General features: G+C 40.7%; 1 protein-coding gene across 1 annotated transcript in view; it reads left to right on the top strand.

Moving 5' to 3' along the window:
• The window catches only part of Gpc3 (glypican 3), a 362,100-nt gene that overhangs the window by 260,046 nt on the left and 82,652 nt on the right, over positions 1-19,402 (top strand). The window contains exon 6 of the mRNA XM_005085548.4: positions 11,860-11,980. Coding sequence (XP_005085605.1) covers positions 11,860-11,980 — 121 coding nt within the window. The remainder of the gene's footprint in view (positions 1-11,859; positions 11,981-19,402) is intronic.

The following is a 19,402-nucleotide window of genomic DNA, read 5'->3' as shown; positions in this document are numbered from 1 at the left end:
ACAGCATTACCGGATTCTCTCTGCAAGCACGGACTCTTTTAGCAGCCTCCTAGGCAGCTCTCTCTGTGCATGTCTCTAGAAGTTCCTTTCTTTAAGCAAATCCACCAGACCCCACAGATCCTATTTTTAACCAAGTGAGCCATGGTGTTGAATAAACCAGTGGGTCCTGAATTAGGAGCTACTTTGAGAGACTGCAGGCATCAGTTTAAATTAACAAAAAGTCTGAGTGACAGACCATTTTGAAGGAAAAGCACTTATATTCCTTTCAGACACATGTAATGATAGTGCTGGGGATTGAACTTGAAGTATGTATGAGATAATGGAATAAACAGATGAGAGTCATTGATAATGAAGCTATTGTTGTGTCACTGCTCTGCTAAAGACCATCATTTTCAGACTGATTAGCATGCCCCTGGGAAGTCTATTTATTTAACATATTCTTCTTCTTTCCTTCATAAATACAAAGAATTTCCCATTTTAAAAATCCTTTGTGTATGGATACTGATAGTCCATCTTTTCCTAATGCCAGTGGATAGCACCTGGCAACAATGCTCTGTGCTTTGGTTATTAAAATATAAAAAATAATGAAATAATTTGGGGGCTGATTTGATCCTCAGCACTGTATAAATTGAGTGTGGTGACACACATCTGTATTTTCATCACTGGTGAGGGGTGCAGAACCAGGAAGGTTAGACGTCCAGGGTCATCCCTGGCTACATAAAAAGTTTGAGGCTACTCTGGGCTATGTGAGACCCTGTCTCAAGACAAAAAAAATAATTCATCCTGAATAACAAATGTCTCCGGTCCCAACAATACTAAGTTTGCTAGAATAACTCACCTGGGGCTTTACAATTTTTATATGAGAATTCCTAAGTCCCAGAATCCCCTCAATTTGGGGCAGATTACCAACAGCTGGTCTCCTCTGGGTCCCTATGTCTTGGCAGCTACAAAATAGGGAAAGGTGCCATTCCTATGGGAGTTTTGACTTGGAATGATAAGGGAGTCAGGAAATTGCAGCTTTCTCATTCCTCTCTTAACTCCTGACCTTCTGCCTGAAGTGCCCCAAGCTCTGCTACCTTTGCTCTTAAATCCTACCCAAGCTAGACAGTTCACAAAGCAGGGCTCACCCAGGAAACATGGTTCAGGATAATAATAGCTAATTCTGCTAGCATGCTTGCTACCTGCTAGGTACTGTGCCTGGTACTTTGTGGGCATTCGTTCTTACAACAGCTTTTATGGTGGGCTGCATCATTTATGCCCATTTATCATCTTCCCATTTGTACTGATAACACTGAGGGCATATTACCAGAGGCCAAAGCACTAATAAGGCGGATGGAATTCAGAACCAGACAGTGCATGCCTTTGTCCACTATTCTGCTGTGGTCCAGAGATGCTTGCCTCCTCTCTCTTGGGGTTCAGAATTTGTCTGTCTTCTTCCTATTCTTGATCGAACCTCTAGCCCACAATTGCTTTTGTTGCTAGACCATCATATCTGTAATGAGTGCTCCATGCAGCTCAATCTAGTCTTTTCTTTGCCCCTCTCCCCCCACCCTCAGCGTCAAACAAGAGCATCGGGCCTTTCCAATATATCCAGCCATGTTTCTTTGTTTCCTTTCCTGTAAGTCCTTTGCCCTAGAACTACCCCAGTGCCTAGCTAGAGGGCGCCCTTTTCATGTCTCTGAGGCTAGACCTCATTCAGTCTCTTCTAAACACGTGAGTTTGTTTTCTTCCTTTATTTCTTTGTTTGTTTTGTGAGACGGGGCCTAGGCTGGTTTTGAACTCTCTATGTAGCTCAAGATGGCCTAACTCCTGATTCTCCTGCCTCTACCACCCAAGTTCTGGAATTGAAGGTATGTGCCACCACACACAGCTCACATGGCTCTTGAAATAAAAGCCCTGAATCCCCTGTAGAGCTTCGGAGCCCGAGCAAAAGCCTTCAAGCCTAGGCTAAGAATCCAGTTTGTATCCTGGCTCTGTGGCGAGCGTGTATCGTCTTTGAAAAGCAATTGCCCTTTTAATTATAAAGTGAAGATATATAACAAAACCACTTCTAAAACTCTTTCCATTTCTGTCTGCCTGTGAGATTCTAGGATTGGGAAGAAAGTGGGAATTTCAAAGGAAGAATGCCATACGGCCACTAGAGTGACTTTGAATTTCCACTTCCACCCTTGATGACTTCCCAAATAGTACGCAGTGAAAGTGATTCAAACAGAGCCGCAAGGTGTGATCGCTCTCATTAGGATAGCACAAATTCTTCATTTCTGTATCCCTGCAACTGACAGGGGAGCAGGCAGGCCGGCTGTCGGAGATGTCAGAGTCATTTTCGAGTTCTGATCCTGGAGAGTTTGGGGTGAGATTCGCAAAATTAAATCTTAAAGAAACCGTCTCCCTCAGAGTACCACACAGCCCTGGGAGCATCACACAGCTCTGGCGGGGCTTCTGAGCAAAAGAAATGGAATTCGATGACTGTTGCCCCAAATAGTACTTGACACAACTGCCCAGAATGGAAATTAGACGCCCTCTAGCCACAGAGATAGGCCAGTGATGGGAGAAGTGCCAAGGCCTGAAGGGTAGGTAAGAGCTGAGGAATACAAAGTGGCCTAGCAACCAGAGGCAGGGAACAGTTTTCACTCTTTCCAAGAACCTCTAGGCTAGAGAGCTTGTGCAGTTTTTGACCCAGTTGTCCTTGTGTGGATTGCTGGGAGCTTTTATTAAGAATTTATGTGGCAGTTTACATTTCGCCGAGTGCTTTACAATTACTTTTATTTGGCTCAGTAAAGGTTTCCTGGACTGCCATCTGCTTTATGCTCACGAGCACCGTTTTGTTGTTTGCTTAGTGCCTCCATGCATGCAGCCTCACACACTGGTGACCTGTCCCAGGGGCACAGCAGGTGCCAATTGCTGAAGATACCTGAGCAACTTGGGTAGTCGGAGTGGGCATGGTTCATGCTGGAGTTCACAGCCACTTCTCTCTGTTATTCTTTAAGTTTGTGACTAGAAAGTGCCAGTTAGGAGTGGTGGCAGTCCGATCCGGAGCACTGGTGGTGACAGGCTCTTCGTCTGGTTATCACCTCTCTCTATGCTCGGTACCACCACTCTCCCACCAGATGGAGATTTATTGAGTGTTCTTCCTTCCCGCTGCTTTGGGACCCAGATGACAGCCTCAGTTCAAGGATTGAGAAACTGATTTTAAGAGAAGACAGTGGAAGTAGTAGTTCCACTGGGTGTCAGTGTTCTGGATCCAGGTTTGCACTGCCTTCCCTTGTCCTAGCTAGCCCCTTCCTCACCTCTTAAGACACCCTGTCTTAGTTAAGGTTACTCTATTGCCGTGAAGAGACACCATGACCACAGCAACTCTTATAAAGAAAACATTTAGTTGGGGTGGCTCACTTACAGTTTCAGGGGTTCAGTCCATTATCATCATGGCCAGGAGCAATGCAGCCTGCAGGAAGATGTGGTGCTGGGGCTGAGAGTCCTACATCTCGTGGGCAACAGGAAGGTAACTGACAGTCACACTGAGGGAAGCTTGAGCATAGGAAACCTCAAAGACTACCCCCACAGTGACACACTTCCTTCAACAGGGCTATGCCCACTCCAACAAATCCATACCTCCTAATAGTGCTATTCCCTATGAGATTATGGTGCCAATTACATTCAAACTGCCACACATGCTATTCCAGTCTACTAGATACTGCAATATAGAAGGTTTTATCTTTTAGTAGTTCACAATGTAAGCACTGGATTTCCACAATCCCCAATGCTTCAGGATCAAGAACTTCCTGCAGATTGACATGATGTCATAGTTGTGAAAGTCCCAGTGCTCACCTCATGTGAGGGGCCACGGTCTAAATGCAGGTACATTATAGATATTTCATATCTCTAGGTGGTTTTCATTATGTGGATAAGGACTATAGGAAACAGGAAAGAATGTCATGTTTACATGTGAGTCTCATCTACAGGATATCTCAGTATGTACAAGTCAGTATGCCCAAATCGGGGTGTGGGGATATCCAAACACTTTCATCTCTGAGCATTTTGGATAAGAGGTCCTCCACTTTGTAATAAGTACAAGTGTGCCCTCCATCATATGTTGACTGCAGAAGGTTAGATTTGGTTCCCAACTATAAAATGTCATGAGTTCACAGACTGCAATGGGAAGTTTGGACCATTCAAAAAGAGACTGCGATACAACTGAATGCTGCTAACAGGTGTCTATCTTAAGTGGGCTCAGTTTGGAAGCCCAGGGACTAGTTTGAAGGGATGGAATTGAGGGCATGAGGAGTGGGCTGTGGGCCGTGAGAACCCATCTCTCTGTCTAGTTGGACCAAGAAGTATGTGTCACACCACTTGAATGGTAACATTTAGTGGGGCATAGAGAAGTAACTCTGCCATCTAGACAGCAACTGGTGTCTACAGTAGGGTGACTTGGTGAGTGGAATATAATGGCAGGGAGACTAGAAATCCAATATAAGTCAGGTTCTCAGTCAGTGACCACAGATTCAGCAAGACTGAATGATAAGAACTAGGTAAAAGTACACTATAGTTCTACCCTGTAAACGGAGGTTTGTTGGGAAGGCCCTCCACATTACATCAGCCCATAAATATCTAGTGAGGCCCCTAATGTGTTCCAGAGCCAATAAGGCAGTAGACTCAGAGATGAATACAAATGAGGGAAATGGGACAGAGTTCAGGTCGTATAGCCAGGGAACTATTGCTAGTCAAGAGAACACCTGGGGCTGGCTCACTCCTGGAGCTGGAAAGAATGGCTTTGAAGAACAAGTCTAATTTCAAAGCTGGTGCCTTGCCAGATGAGTCAGCCAAGCAAACCCTTCAATAATTCTGTTTCCTCTGGCCCAGGACCTAGAGGATGCCTAACCGCTCAGGCGAAGGGTTTTGAGGCCTACTAGTGCCTACAGCTAAGGGTACAAACACTTCCAATAAAATGATAGCAGGAATGGTTATCTTTTCAAGAATTTCTGCATTGCCCATTGCTATGGAGTCAATCTGCCCTTTGCAATCCATGGTGACATTCAAAGAAACAGTGAAGTTTGAAGCACTTGAAGTCCTGGCCCATAAGTTCCCTGTCCCTTGGAAGCTCTCTGAAAGTCTGTCTGTGGGAGAGTCCCCCTCAGCCAGGCACAAGTATTCAGTTCCTGCACTTCCACAACAAGAGCAAAGGCAAACAGAGAAAACTTAGGTGTTCTTTTATCTTGAGCTAGTGTGGGTGTGAGGAACTTGAAGCTTCTCCTAACTATTGTTCTCATGGTTCATCTGGGCTCTCTCAGGAAGTTCTTTGCAAACAACATTTGTTGAAGGCCTACTATGTGTCAGGCACTGTGTTTAGTACTTTCACATAGCAAGAGCTCTCATATAGAATGTTCTATGTTCTAGGCACTGTTGTAAGCACATGGCCTATGTCATCTCAACTTATTAGCATTCAATGTATGACCTAATTCCCCTAACATACTAGTGACATACAACTTATTAGCATTCAATGTATGACCTAATTCCCCTAACATTATTCCTAGTGACATTATTCCTTGACTGTTTGAAGGGGAGCCAGTTTTATTTTTTATTTGGGGACTGAACCATGCATGCTAGGCAAGTGCCCCGGCTGGTCTTCAATTCCCTCTGAATCTCAGACAGGCTTTGAACGTGCAGCCTTCCTGCCTCAGCATTCAGAGGATCCAGGATTTCAGACCTATGTTACCAAGACCATCTCAAATCAACTTTTGAATTTGTGTCTTTGACTGTAAGCCCAGTTCTCTTCCTACCACGTGACTTGAACCTTTTGTAAATGTGTAAGGGATGTAGCTCAAGTTGTAGAGCACTTGCTTAGTGTGCACAGTCTTCAAACTCAGCACTGTGCAAACAGCTCGTGGGCAGTGCATGCCCTTAGTCCCTCTATCTGTCCTCCCATCCTGGGTCCCATTACAGTTTGCCTTTTCAGACTGGCATGCAGGTGTTTTTGTCGCAGGCCTTTCTATCTTCCCCTCTCTCCTTGGCAACTTCTTCTCACAGCCCCAGATCCTGGTGAATGACACCAGTTTCTCATCGTTTCTTCACCAGCTGGAAAATATTCACTGCTTTGCTGGACTTCAGTGATTTATATTCCAAGAATTTTTTAGTCCTTTCCCAAGTGAGGTTTGAAATGGGATAGAAATGGATTGGGACTCACTTATTCTCTTACCATGTTAATGTCTACTAAAAATGACATAAAAATGGTTTGCATCCTTCTAATTCTTTCCCTCACATATGTTTCTTGCTACTAAAATCTCTTTGTAGTTTCTGAAATTCAACACAATTGTGTGAGAACACAGGTATTTCCTGAAGTAGCATGGGTAAGTCTGGGGGTTTTTTTGTACCGTAATTTGCCCTGTTGTGCTAAAGTTATAAAAAAATAAAACAAATGAGATGTTTTTCTTGGGCTATATACACAAAAATCTAGGTTTAATTGTCCACACTTGCAGTCTCTAGTATCAGAAAGCAGAGGCAGGAGGATTTAACCCCATAAGTTTAGGGCCAGCCTGATGTACATATAGCAAATTCCAGGCTAGCCAAGGTTACATACTATGACTAAAAGTAAACGAACAAAGAAATGTCCACAAATAAGCAAGGAAAGTATCCATTTATTAAATACATTTCAAATCAGTGAATTTCATCTTTACTTTTATTTTTCTGTGTATTTATCCAAATTAAGACTGCATCTCCGACAGAAAATACTTTTCTCTGAGAGCCTCTTAATACAATGCTTGCTATACTCTGTGTTCTAGTTTGTTTTTGAAGCTATTTATTCTCTTTAAATTATCCCATTTTCCCATACTGCCTGTTGCGGCCAAGGAAAGGGTATCAAACCCTTGGTTGTCATACAACACTCCTTCCATAAGATGGCGCTCTGAGCACGTACGATCTATAGCTTGCTTTGGCTTCGCCATAACCAAGCAGCAGTTAAATGTAAACTTTTGTGAAATCAAATCCTTTTAGCTGGGAATTAGTCCTACTGAGACTTGCTTGCAAACGCTTACCACCATTCTAATGCCTAGGGCAAGAAAGAAAGTCTCTAGCCACTCCCCAGCCCTAAATCAGAACCAGCAGTGTTAGGAATGCACAGGACACGTTCGAGGAACCTTTAAAGAAAAGAGTTTTCTTCTGAGTATGAAACTTGTTGGATTCACTGTTAGAAAAGTCCCTTGCTGAGTCTGTTTCTTCGTGTACATGGCGAGGGGGTTGGACCCGCTGATCTGTGAAGGCGCTGGCATCTCCAGCACTCTCCATTAGCATCCGCTGATTGCCTTCCCCTACTCAGTTGCTGCTTCAGCCTGTGCAGATTTAGGAAGAAAAGCTCGCCCATTTTACGCTTGTTTGACTCTATTCCTCTTTTACAAGTGCTCTCTTTGCTTCAACTGTCCCAGGACAAGCATGCCCAGATGGCCTATTTTAATTAGGTTCCTTTTCTCTTTAAGGCTTTTACACAGGTTTCCTCCCCTTCCCCCCTCAAGCCTTAACCAATCTGCCTGAAAGGGAGAAACATGTTCTCCTTTTCACTGCACAAATAGGGTTTTCTTAGTATCACGGCAGTCATTTTTGTACTGAATAGATCCAAACCGGGGGGGGGGGGATACTGCACGCAGTGCTTTAAGGTAACCCTGCAGACATCACGCTAAATATATCAAATCCCCCCCCCCCGCCCCCAAAAAAGCACTCCATTTTCGAGGTGGGCATTTCTGTTCCTTTATTGCCGGAAGCATGTTAAAACTTCTTGGAAGAAGCAATTGTGCAAAGAAGAGGACAATTAATCAAGGGGCAAACGAGTATTACTAAGCAGATAACCCACGTTAAAATCTCCTGAGGCTAATGAGTGTTCTGTCCCTGCTATCCTCTGGGCAGTGTGTGGAGGGGATGAATTGGGGCTAGGATAGCTCAGCCTCATTCAAAGATTGTCATGAACAGCATGCATCAGCAGCACCAAGGGAACCCATGCAAGTAAAATGCTGAATGAATTCATTAACTGCAAACTCCAGAGACAACCCTAACTGATTCCCTTTGGGCTTGACACTCAGAGCACATATGTCTCATGAAACACCCTGAGAATTCATCATTTGCTCCCTTTGTAGCAAAGGTGACAGAGGCAGGGAGGCACGTGCACTTAAGTAAACACAGTAATTTTTTTAAGTTATTGCTACAACACAGATGAGGATGTGAAATAATGGATAGATTAAAGAGCTGGCTTGAGGCAATCATTTCACAATGTGTACATGTTTCTAAGCATCACACTGTACACGGGGAATACATTCAAGTTTTGTCAATCATGCCTATAAATTCTGAAAAATTTGAAATTAGCTGTAATGTACAACTTCATTTATTTAAAAAAATCAAATATTTACAAAGGTTCAGAAAGCTCACAGTAGGGAACTGAGGATGTAACAAAGTAGCAAAGAACTTTCTAGTGTGAGCAAGGCCCTAGGTTCAGTTGTAGGTACCCACAGAGAAACAATAGTCCATGGTATAAAATATATGAGATAAGTTATAAAATACATAAGCAAATCTTACCCAGCATCTCCTTATTCTCACTATTTTCTTGTTTTCTGTACATATTTGAACAGTTATAGAATGTAACGAGTACAGGAGTTCTCCTTTCAGAGATGTGTTCCAAGACCCCCAGTTGGTACCCAAAACAAATTATAGTACTAAAACCAGCATAGCCACCTCTCTATATCCAAGGCGTCAGCTAAACACAGTTTGGAAATATAAGTAGGAAGAGGCTGGGCATGTAGGTCTGGTAGAACACATATATTCTGAGTTTTGATCTTTTATAGGACAGTGGAAAGAAAGGAAGTGCTGGTCAGTGGCGCAACACTTGCCTTGTATGCGTGAGGCCCAGCACCAAAAAGAAAAAAGGGCGGGGGGGGGCGGGGGAATGCCAGCATGGTGGTATAGTCCTTTAATCCCAGCACTCTGGATTTTGTTTTACTAAGGAAAAAGGAAAGGCTAGAGAGATAAGAACGAGGAAAAGATGTGAGTCAGAGGAGCATTCTGAATACCTAAGAGATACCATAAGAACATAGGTAAATAGTGTCAGTAAATTTCAGCAACAACCGGCATTAATTGGATGGGTACTTTAGGCTAGTGCTGTGTGACATAAATGAGATAAAGAAATTTCATGTCTAAACCACTAGCCATCCCTTCCCCACACTTCTGTAACCAGAAAGCATGCTTAATTGACTAGAACCCTTTGAGGATTTAAATAGCACATCGACAGAGTGAAACACTGAATGCTATTTCAGCTATCAAAAACGTATAGTGTTTTTTTAAGCTGAGTCACCATGGGATTGGGGAACAGTATTGAGCTGGCCATGTTTAGTTCTAATCTATGACTAGAAGGTGAAAGATGATAAAACAGAACTAGCGGCTAATTTTTTGGAGTGGCAGAAAATCCTACAGTAGAGTCACCAACAGATCAATTATGAGACTACTTTGATTTAATATTCATAACAGTTTTGGTATAGGGAGTCCAGGACCAAATTGCTAAGTTGGTATGGCTTTATAGTATCCCATTGTGGATAATGGGCTTCGGGAAAATGCTTCTTTTGTGGGAGGGCACGTGAACTCAAGTCCAAGGAGGTGTCCTTAAGAGCACATTCGTGAAGTCTCTGTTTTACTTAAGCCTACATCTTCATCTGTGCATAGGGTCTCTGCCTCAAGCAATAACAGAAGTAAAGAAAGAAGTCAGAATTGGTATCAGGGAGCAACTGCATTTTCACAGCACCCATGGACATAAACGAGGTGGCTCATACTGAGTTTATCCCTGTTTGATAATGTGCACAAAGGAAGTTGACATGTGATAGCTTGGTGATCTGGCCATTCAGTGGTTGGCTTTTTCTTTCAGTGCTGAGACTGCAAAGCTTCTAGGGGTAGAATATATATACATATAGATATAAATACAGATGCAGATATAGATATAGAAATATATCACACATACACATTCTCTACTGGGCAGGAATAAACTCAGTACTGTAAAGTGCTGTACAAAAAGTTCAATGACACTAAATCAGCACACATTGCTGTTCCTTGGAGTGTTGTTTATATTATCAAAATTTTTACAATTACTTCAGTTGTTTGTCAATAATAGATTGGGCAGATAGATTATGATACAGTCATGCAAAGCAAGAAGAACAAGCGGTTTAGAATGTTCTGAAATGGAATATGTCCAAGGCATAGCTATTAGGACAGAAAACGATGCAAATCAGGATGAATAACAGGATTCCAATATGAGTTAAAATTATGTCTTAATGTATGCATCTGAAAATGTCTGCATGTGTGTTTCTCATAACTCTCTTTAGAAACACAAAATTATGGGGAACCTTTATGTTTTATTTCTGTGCTGTTTGAATTGCTACAATAACTATGATTAGTTTGTTGTTAAGAGAAGCTTTATCTTTGAGAAGGAGCCGTTCCGCCAGCCTGGTTCCAGAGCCGCTTTCCTGCCAGCCTGGTTCTAGAGCCGTATCAGTCCCAAATAAACACACAGGAGGCTATATTAATTATGAAGCTGTTGGCCTTGCTTGTTTCTTACTGGCTAGCTCTGACTTAAGTAATTACCCCATAATTGTTAATCTAAGTATGTTTCTTACCGGAGAATAGTTCCAGGCTTCCTACCCCCATGGCGTTACATGTTGACTCTCTTGTGTTTCTCCTTCCCAGAATCCTCCTGGACTCCTAGCCCCACCTATCTAGATTCCTATAGGCTCAACAGTACTTTATTGACAAATAACAGGCAAATAACAGGACTTCCCCAACAGTTTGTAATTAAAATATGATTTCAAAATATGAATTTAGGACCTAGAGACATGGCTTAGAAGTTAAGAGCATACACTGCTCCTGTAGAGGAGCAGAGTTCAATTCCCAGTAGCGACATTGTGTGTAACTCCATTTCTAGGCAATCTAGTGCCCTCTGTTGGCTCCATGTCCACATGCAAGCACATTAAAAATATGACTTTACACTTATCCTCTTTACTCAATTGTGTTTGGGGGGAAAATTACTTATGAGTAGACAAAAGGCCTATGAATATCCAGGAGAAAGTGAAAAGGAGTTGAAAATCATTTCTCCCTTTGATAGCAGTGGCCTGGTATTTGCGTATGAAGGAAGAGAAAAAATCGAAGTGAACTCTGTTTCTTAACTTTGACTTCTGATTCTTCTCATTCTAATGCAAAATAAACAATGACAATATGTAGAGATCTGGAGACACGCGTGCAGCAAGATGTCTATCTCAGGTGGGAATCACTGTCCTGCTTGATGGAAACAGCTGACATTGGGGATGAGAAGCAGAATGAGTGGCCTTGGATTTTAAATCTTTGCCCTGCTCACTCTGCTGAGAATATCCATAGAGACCTCATACTTCTGATCCAAGAAGCCTGTGACTTCCCACGCTGGAGAGTGTTAACAGACTTCCCCTGAGCTATTATTGCCTTCTTTGGGGAGGGGAGACATGGAGACAAGCTGACAGGCATAATGTATGCTGCATCTGGTTGAGAAAGCTCCCTGACCAGAACTCTAGTTCCCATGAGGCTCACAGGAAATTGTGAGAGGAGGGGTCTGAGGTGAAGGCAGAGCTAGAGAACGTGGGAGGCTTTTTCTACTTCAAATGAGTGGGAAGCACGTGCAGAATTAGTCCTTTATGGTGGTTTTCAATGACCATGACCTTGAACCTCCCCTAGCATAGCTCTTCCTATTCTGTCACCTCATGTTCTAAAAGGCTAGAGAGAATTTATAGTCATCTCTACTGTTGGTACCCAATGGAGTTAGTGTTCTTTGATTGGGACTTTCTTTGACAAGCTTCCTCTTTCCCTTCCTTTCTATAGATACAGCCAGAAGGCGGCAAGAAATGGGATGAAGAATCAGTTTAACCTCCATGAGCTGAAAATGAAGGGTCCTGAGCCAGTGGTTAGTCAGATCATTGACAAGCTGAAGCACATTAACCAGGTATGTGGTGTATCCAACCAAAGTGAAAATGCACAAGAAATCAGTAAGACATGGATGATGTTCACTGCTGAAACTAATATTTCAGCGTGTGGATAAGCAGCAATTCTTCATTTTCTTCAGTGAGTTTTCTCTGGTCCTAATCTTTCACTCCATTTTTAAATTATGATATTACAGTAAGAGAGAAATGGTAATGGTATGACCTCCATGCCTGGATTTGTAAGATAATTTCTAAATGTACTATACTGACAACGAAGTCTCATGTTCCTATTAATCATTTTCTGTGGCTGTGTAATAGTCTGTTGTCTAATCATCATGATTGATAGACATTGTAATTGATTGCAGTTTCATTCCATCACTAAGCTGTCTTTTTATCCATAGTGCTATCTCTTGATCATGGATTACTTTCTTAAAATACAGTGCTGTTGGGTTAAGAGATGAGCATGTTTCCATGGCTATCTCCGAATTGCTTTCCAATGAGAATGTATCAGTTTTCACTACCACCAGCTATCAGAGGTCCAGTTTCACTGCACCTTTGCCAAACTCTGGCTATCTCTTCTCAACTTCTTGACCTGCACACATGGACTTTTCCTCCTGTAAGAAGTTTAGCAACAAGACACAAATAGAAGTTAGTTATACCATCTGTTTGTGATTGCTTTGTGGCCACTTTTTTTTTTCGAAAAGCCACCAGAAAGGCTACCATATGCCACAGTGACAGCATTCCTATGCCATGCCATGCTTCATGAATGGAAGGGCCCAGGTGCTTGGCTACTAAATTGGGAAGAATTTAATGTGACTAAAATGTTTATGCAAGGACAGAAGTTTCTGTATGAAGACACTGGCCTGATTTTATTTTTGGTGTGAAAGGTAGTGAGTTTTTGGCATTCTGAAAAAAGAACCTGTTTGAAAGGGCTTTCCAATGGTAACTTATTTCACTTGGGTTGCTTCATAAAAGTACTTGACAGCACACTTGGGTGGGGCTCCTCCCGAGCCTCCTAAAGTGTTGTGAACTCGGTGAGCCCTCAAAAATGCTTGTGACTGCTTCTGAGCACATGGCCAAAGCAGTGGGTTTATTTACAAATGTGTCTCAGAGGGTACCATGGCAAAGACCATGTGACTGCTTCACCTAGGAGCAGTGGTAGTATTGGTCTTTGGACTAGTTATACTGATCCCCACTAAATGTGTCTGGGTGAGAACACTTAGTTTCATCCTGCATTGGTTAAGAGCAAAATTTCAGGGCTGATCACTGTGCCTCTAATCCTGAGTGTATATGTCAACAGACTTTAAGGAGTATCTTATATGTGTTATCCCGGGTCCTAGAGACTTATGGAAAAGAAATGTTAATACCCTATTTTTACAGCCTCCCTGGGAAGGGAGCCCAAGCATAAATATCTCAAGACGGATAAAGTGTGATGTGAGATGAAGTGCCTGGAGAGATGCTGCTCATTAGCTTGCAGTGACATGGCAGAGACATAGGGTGAGCTAGACTAGGGAGGACAGTCCTGGGAGGAACAAACGTTAAGAGCTGCCATAAACCGTATGTGAGGCTGGAATAAGTAAGGAGAAGTAGACAGGGACAGTTATAAGGAAGATCAGACAAAGACCTGTGGACAGAAGCCACCTGAAAATGGGAAAAGTTGAAAAGATACAGTTTTCAATATGATCTGACAGTCGCCACAGGTAATTACAGAAAGCCTTTATGTAAAGGCTTCAGGTACAGTTAAAGAATATGTGTTTGCATCCATATGGGTCTGACTTTAGTTGTGGATCTTACCCTATATATACACATACATATATTAGAAAAAATATATAATCTTGTACATAAAATATATAATCTTTTACATAAAACTATATATTATATAAAGCTATATGTTGCAGTTTATATATAATTTTGTAATATATAACCTTAGGCAATTCAGTACTTTCATTCCCCCATCAGTAGTAGTACATGGCTATCTAAAACACATGTGTGTATATAAAATAGCACACAAATATCCATACACAGATGAATATATAATTGTATGTGTATGTTAGGCCCTCATTAAATGGTACTTATGGAGATTCTGCTCAGGTTTTCCCCTGTAGGTAGAACTTAAACTTTGAAAGGGAGCTTCAGTATTTTGGCCACTGAGTCTTATGTGAGGGCAGATCCCTTTGTTATTTCTCTTCTTGTCTCTTATACTTTTTTCTTTTTGACTAAGTTTCAGTCACAAAAGCACAAACTAATCCATGGAGATAGAGGTACACAGAAAGAGCAAATTCGCCATTGGCATTTCTTTCTTCTCCCTCAACTCAGAAATTAGTGTGTGAACATTTTCGGTTTCTGTACAAATACCATTGAGCAATCAATTGTCAATGGTAGACCAGTTTTACCTGTTAGCATTGGTCTGGCTCCAGACACCCACACTGACTTTCTTTTATTCTCACCTGTATTGCTTTACATGCACAAAATATATCTTTTTAAACAGATAAAACTCACCTTTTTGACCGTTATTCGATGTGAAAGTGAGATTCTTTGGGGAAATAACAAAGAACAAAGTTTTGATTATGATTATAAGAATGATAATACTGAAAATGTGTTAGATTTCTACAGCACATAACCTTATGTCAGTCATTGCATATTCTCCAAACTAGTTGTTTAGGGGGAAAATCCAATCTGGAATTGTATGAGATATACTCTTACAGAACCATTCTTTACAAGAATTCATTACCCTTAAACATTTTATCATTCTCACCAAGTGATAAATGTTTATCCCTTTTTATAGCTAGAGAAACTGAGGCAGGGAGCCATTAGAGGCTGCATAGGCATGCTGCCAAAACAACTAGTGAGTATAGTTGAAAATTCAATCAATTATCCAGATGTTGTTTCTTATATACTGCCAAACATCTGGATTCACTGAATGCCTGACTAAATTGGCCTAAACTTTTGGCAGTGGAGAGGTGGAATCAAGTTAACTTGCCTATGTTCACATGTGAGTGGTGAATCCAGGTAATGTTACTTTCCATAATATGTGTCTATAAATACAGACATATCTTCCTATCTGTGCTTGTATGTCTATCTTGTTGAGCTAGACCATTTATGAGCATATCCCAAAATAACTCAACTTTCTTCCACAGAAATTCTCAGCTGCCTCCTTTCAGTTTTTTTGTTGATAGCACTGGAAATACTATACCCACTAGGGGAATAAAGTAACATTATTTCTACATTGACAGTCCCACAGTGTAACCTTGAGGGGATGGGTCCAGGGTCAGCCCCGGGCCCATTTCCTGGGAAGCCATGCAGGTGTGTAATGTATTCCCTCCTTCTAAGCCACAGTTCATGTGTAACATTCCCACGATGGAAAATGAGGTCTTTTTTATTTCCTTTTCAGTTTCTAATTTGTGTGAGGATTTATTGTTAAGCGTTTGGAGAGAAATTGAACCCTTCTTGGTTCTCAGTGTTAGTTCTGGAATTTACTAGACCATATTGCTTTTAAGAAAAAAAAAACCTTTTCTGTTTGTGTCCATCTGTTCCAGACTCCTATGTACAGAAAAGATTCCACAATACCAAGAATGCTCATAATACCTACTTACCCATATGATGCTCTAGGTCATTTATCCTCTTGGTTTTGTTGGTACCATTTTCTCTGTTTAAGTATATTTATTAGTTACAGCTCATTTTGCTGTTCCTAAACTTCCATAGAAGTTATTGTCCCCAAGGAAAAACTAGCCATTTATCATGGTCTCCATTTCAGTAAAGGTTCAAATAAAATTCCAGAAATTGTTTTCCTGCCTGTCATAAAGAGTTGAGGCCACAGCAGTCAATACCTGCCCATTTGGTGTAAACAGTTTCTCATTCAATGTAGGATAAAGTCTCATCTGTTTAGGATGGGTGAAATGTCCTGCTGAATGGCAGGGGAGTGGGCGAGATGGCCTGTTAGGATTCCTTCCAGCCGCGTGATTCTGTGATTTGTGACTCAAGGTCAGGCTTTAACCCAGCACCCTCTTGTGAACAAGTCTTGTGACTTTATTCTCTGCTCTGCACTCTTTTTAAAACACCCTGTTCCCAGGTCACCCCTTTCCACTTTGTAACCTCTCATCTTTTCAGAATTTGGCACCTTCCCACCAGCCTCCAACCCAGGCAGATGGAACTTCAACTTGCCCTTCCCCCTATCCAGTTGTCTGTTCTGTCTTCTTTTCATTTGGCTATAAAACATTAAATGGTAAAAAACATTTTGGCATTTATCGCTCCTACTATGTATCCATTCTCCAGGGCCAGATATTTGACCTGTCTTGGAATCATGCTAACCATGTAACTTTATCTAAATGATAATTCAACCATATATTTTCACAGCACAAACCAGTTTGTAGATACTCTCTCGTGAGCATTGGATAAGCTGATGACATTGACCCTGATAGGAAAGCAAAATGGGTAGTATTTCTCGTGTTTACCAGAAGAAGAAATTGTAATGTTCTGATGAGACCCAAACTCCAAGGCTACTCATTTCATTCTCTGTGCTTTCCTTCTGTTTCTCTTATGAAGAGAAGAAGAAGGTATTAGGATCCATATATAAAAGATGTATAGGAGTGCAAATATGAAACCCCTTAATTTGTGATTTAACAATTTTCAAGGGCCAAATATAGTCATTTCTATAGTGTAAGCCTTTTAAAGTCTTGAACAGAGAAAGACCAAGATTGTTTTTCAGAATCCTAATTAGGACACTCATTAGAAAACTACCTACAAAACTTATAATGTACAAATAAAGGTTCTTTGTACCCTGGATTTGAGTTATTTTTGTAAGCTATCTCAAATTCATAGATAGAAAATGTTAAATATTCAAAGAAAATATAAAAATGTACAGTAGACAGTGAAATATCTCTACTGCCATCTCTTTCTAGAAATAGTGACAAACTATTTTTTAAGATGCTTGACAGAATTTGATATAAGGAAGACATTTGTTTTTGAGATAGAATGTTAAAATTTTAATAAGTGAATTTGTAAAGTTGTTGAATAACAGAGGATACATGGTACATTCCTTAGCATGCAGTTTTTTCATGTCTTTGCATTGGATCATATTCATGATAGAAACACATCACGTAACTTTTTCATGGTCTTCTCATGAGAACCAGTGAATGTGTGAAACACTGATCTGCTCCAGTGGTTTCTAGAAAGGCTAGCACTAATAGTTTCTAGATTCTAAAGAAAAAGGATTTTTGTGAAAATCAAATAAAAAAAAAGACCTTCCCAAATGGAGCTGTGTCCCAAAGTCTAGAATACTTTTTTTTAAACTTGAAAATAGTGCTTCAAAACTGTAGTAGCATCCATTTCCATAAAGAGCCGAGGGCATGGTGGGGAGACAGAGATCTGCAAAAGCCAATGAAATGACTTCTCAGTCACAAAAGGACAATGTAAATTAGTCTTTAAATATCAGCCCTTAGACTCTGTGGAGCTAAACATCATTTCACAAAAGAAGAGGAATTAGCTGATACATTCCAAAGCACATTTATCATTTGAAAAATCTTTTGTCGTTCTGCTTAATATCTTGAAATATAATTACAGTGTCTGTGGCTTTGGGGGAACATGTGTTTTTAATATCTTAATTACTATTTACAGTTTAATAACATTGCACCAAAAAGAATTCTCAAATATTTTAGATTAAATTTCTTGAAAAGGAACTATTTCTATATTTAGAATGAATACACACCATGAATTGGGTCATGTATTTCAGTCTTGGCATATTAATTAAATTACTCAAAATTGGAAGATAAGTCATGAATGGTGTGTAGCATAGTTTTGGTATCAATGTCATGATAATCTTGATTGAATAATAGAGGAAGATGCATTGTATTGCTGTATTTTACTGTATTTGATTTTCTATAGATTTTGATTTATTTTACTTGTTCTTGTATGTGTATACTGTAGTTTGCTCCAAGGTCTTGTCCAATACAAATATGAATGCACATAAGCACGCATGATTTTTGTGCTGTATGCCATGGCAGGAGGTCACACTTCAGCAGTTCATCTTTGAAACAAAAAGCACTGTGGCACGAGGCATGAACTTGCTAATTATTTATCTCTTCTGGACATTAGCTAGGCTTGTTCATAGCAAGTACACCTCATTATCCATCACCCTCACTCATTAAACCCATGGAATGGTGACCACACTGAGTGGAGGCAATGTCTACAGGAATCACTGAACCACAAGCAGGCAGAGCCAGCAGGACCTATGGCTCAGACCTTGTGCTCTTCTCCAGAGGCTGACTCAGGGCCAGATCCAGAATCAGTCCTCCTGACACTCTCATGCCTTGGCTCTCAACTCCTCTATTTTCCTGGGTGCTTTACCAATTCAAGATTTTCCTCCTCTTTCTAGAATGACAAACTTACTATTCTATTAGTCAGTGTGTTTAAATGTCAAATAGCTTAGTTATTTTAAGACAGTGTTTTCAGATTCTGGTCCTTAGTCAATGTGGGAGCCTCTCAGTGTTATTTAAATCACAATAGTTCTAGTTGTAAAGTTCTTTTTAGATACTGGTCTTCTGAAAAGAACGATAAAAATCTCAGGCTGCTCCTGAAACTCTGGACACTACCTGAATATACTGTAGCTACACTGCACAAGAAAGTCACTGAATGTGAACCAATCCTTTTCAGCAACCTCTAAACTTAACTGCTGGTAAAAAAATGAAGATGACCAGATAAGAGAATGTGAGTGGCCATGACAACTGAATGTCCATGATCTAGTGCTAATGAGCTAAATAGTCTTGTTTGAAGTCGATGACCAACACTTCCAAAATTTCCTTGCCTGTGTCATTAGAATTTGACAAAACCCAATGGAAAAAGTCCACTTGTCTTGGACTATCTTTTCAATAGAGAGCACAGTCTCAACTTTGGAGATAGTCCCATGTTGATTGTCCCAACCAGATACCTGGCAAGAGTCCAGCATGCCTGAAGTTAGTTGTTTTTACCTTTTGAGACAGGGTCTTTCCTATGGTTATTTGAGTCTGAACCCTAAATTTTAAATGCATTTGACACATGGCCAGAAATGGAACAACATTCTATATGGACTCATTGTTGGTATTTAGCACAGTTAAAGTGATAATAAAGTCAACCCAGTATATCTAATTATAGGATCTTCTTAGGCTGCAACCACAGTGATTTTGCATAGCAAATGAAAAGTGGAGTTTCTCAGCCAGACTCCCATCTAATATCCAAAGTGAAAATTACATCATTGCTTAATTCGCTGGATTTCAGTTGGTAATTTCTTAAGAGTTTAAAGTGTCATCCCTTTTTCTGTTTAATCAGTTGATCTAGCTACTTTCTCAAAACCCATATTTTTCATTTGTTGTTTTCCCCAAACATTAGATAGTATGGGTAAGCCTGTGACAAGATGGAAAAAAGTTGAAAAGCTAAAATATTTACTTTTGTGTTATATCATAAAAATGAGGCCT

Source organism: Mesocricetus auratus, unplaced genomic scaffold (genome assembly GCF_017639785.1).
Source record: "Mesocricetus auratus isolate SY011 unplaced genomic scaffold, BCM_Maur_2.0 Super-Scaffold_100003, whole genome shotgun sequence".
NCBI classification, from domain to species: Eukaryota; Metazoa; Chordata; class Mammalia; order Rodentia; family Cricetidae; genus Mesocricetus; species Mesocricetus auratus.
This window is presented reverse-complemented; position numbering and strand designations above follow the sequence as displayed.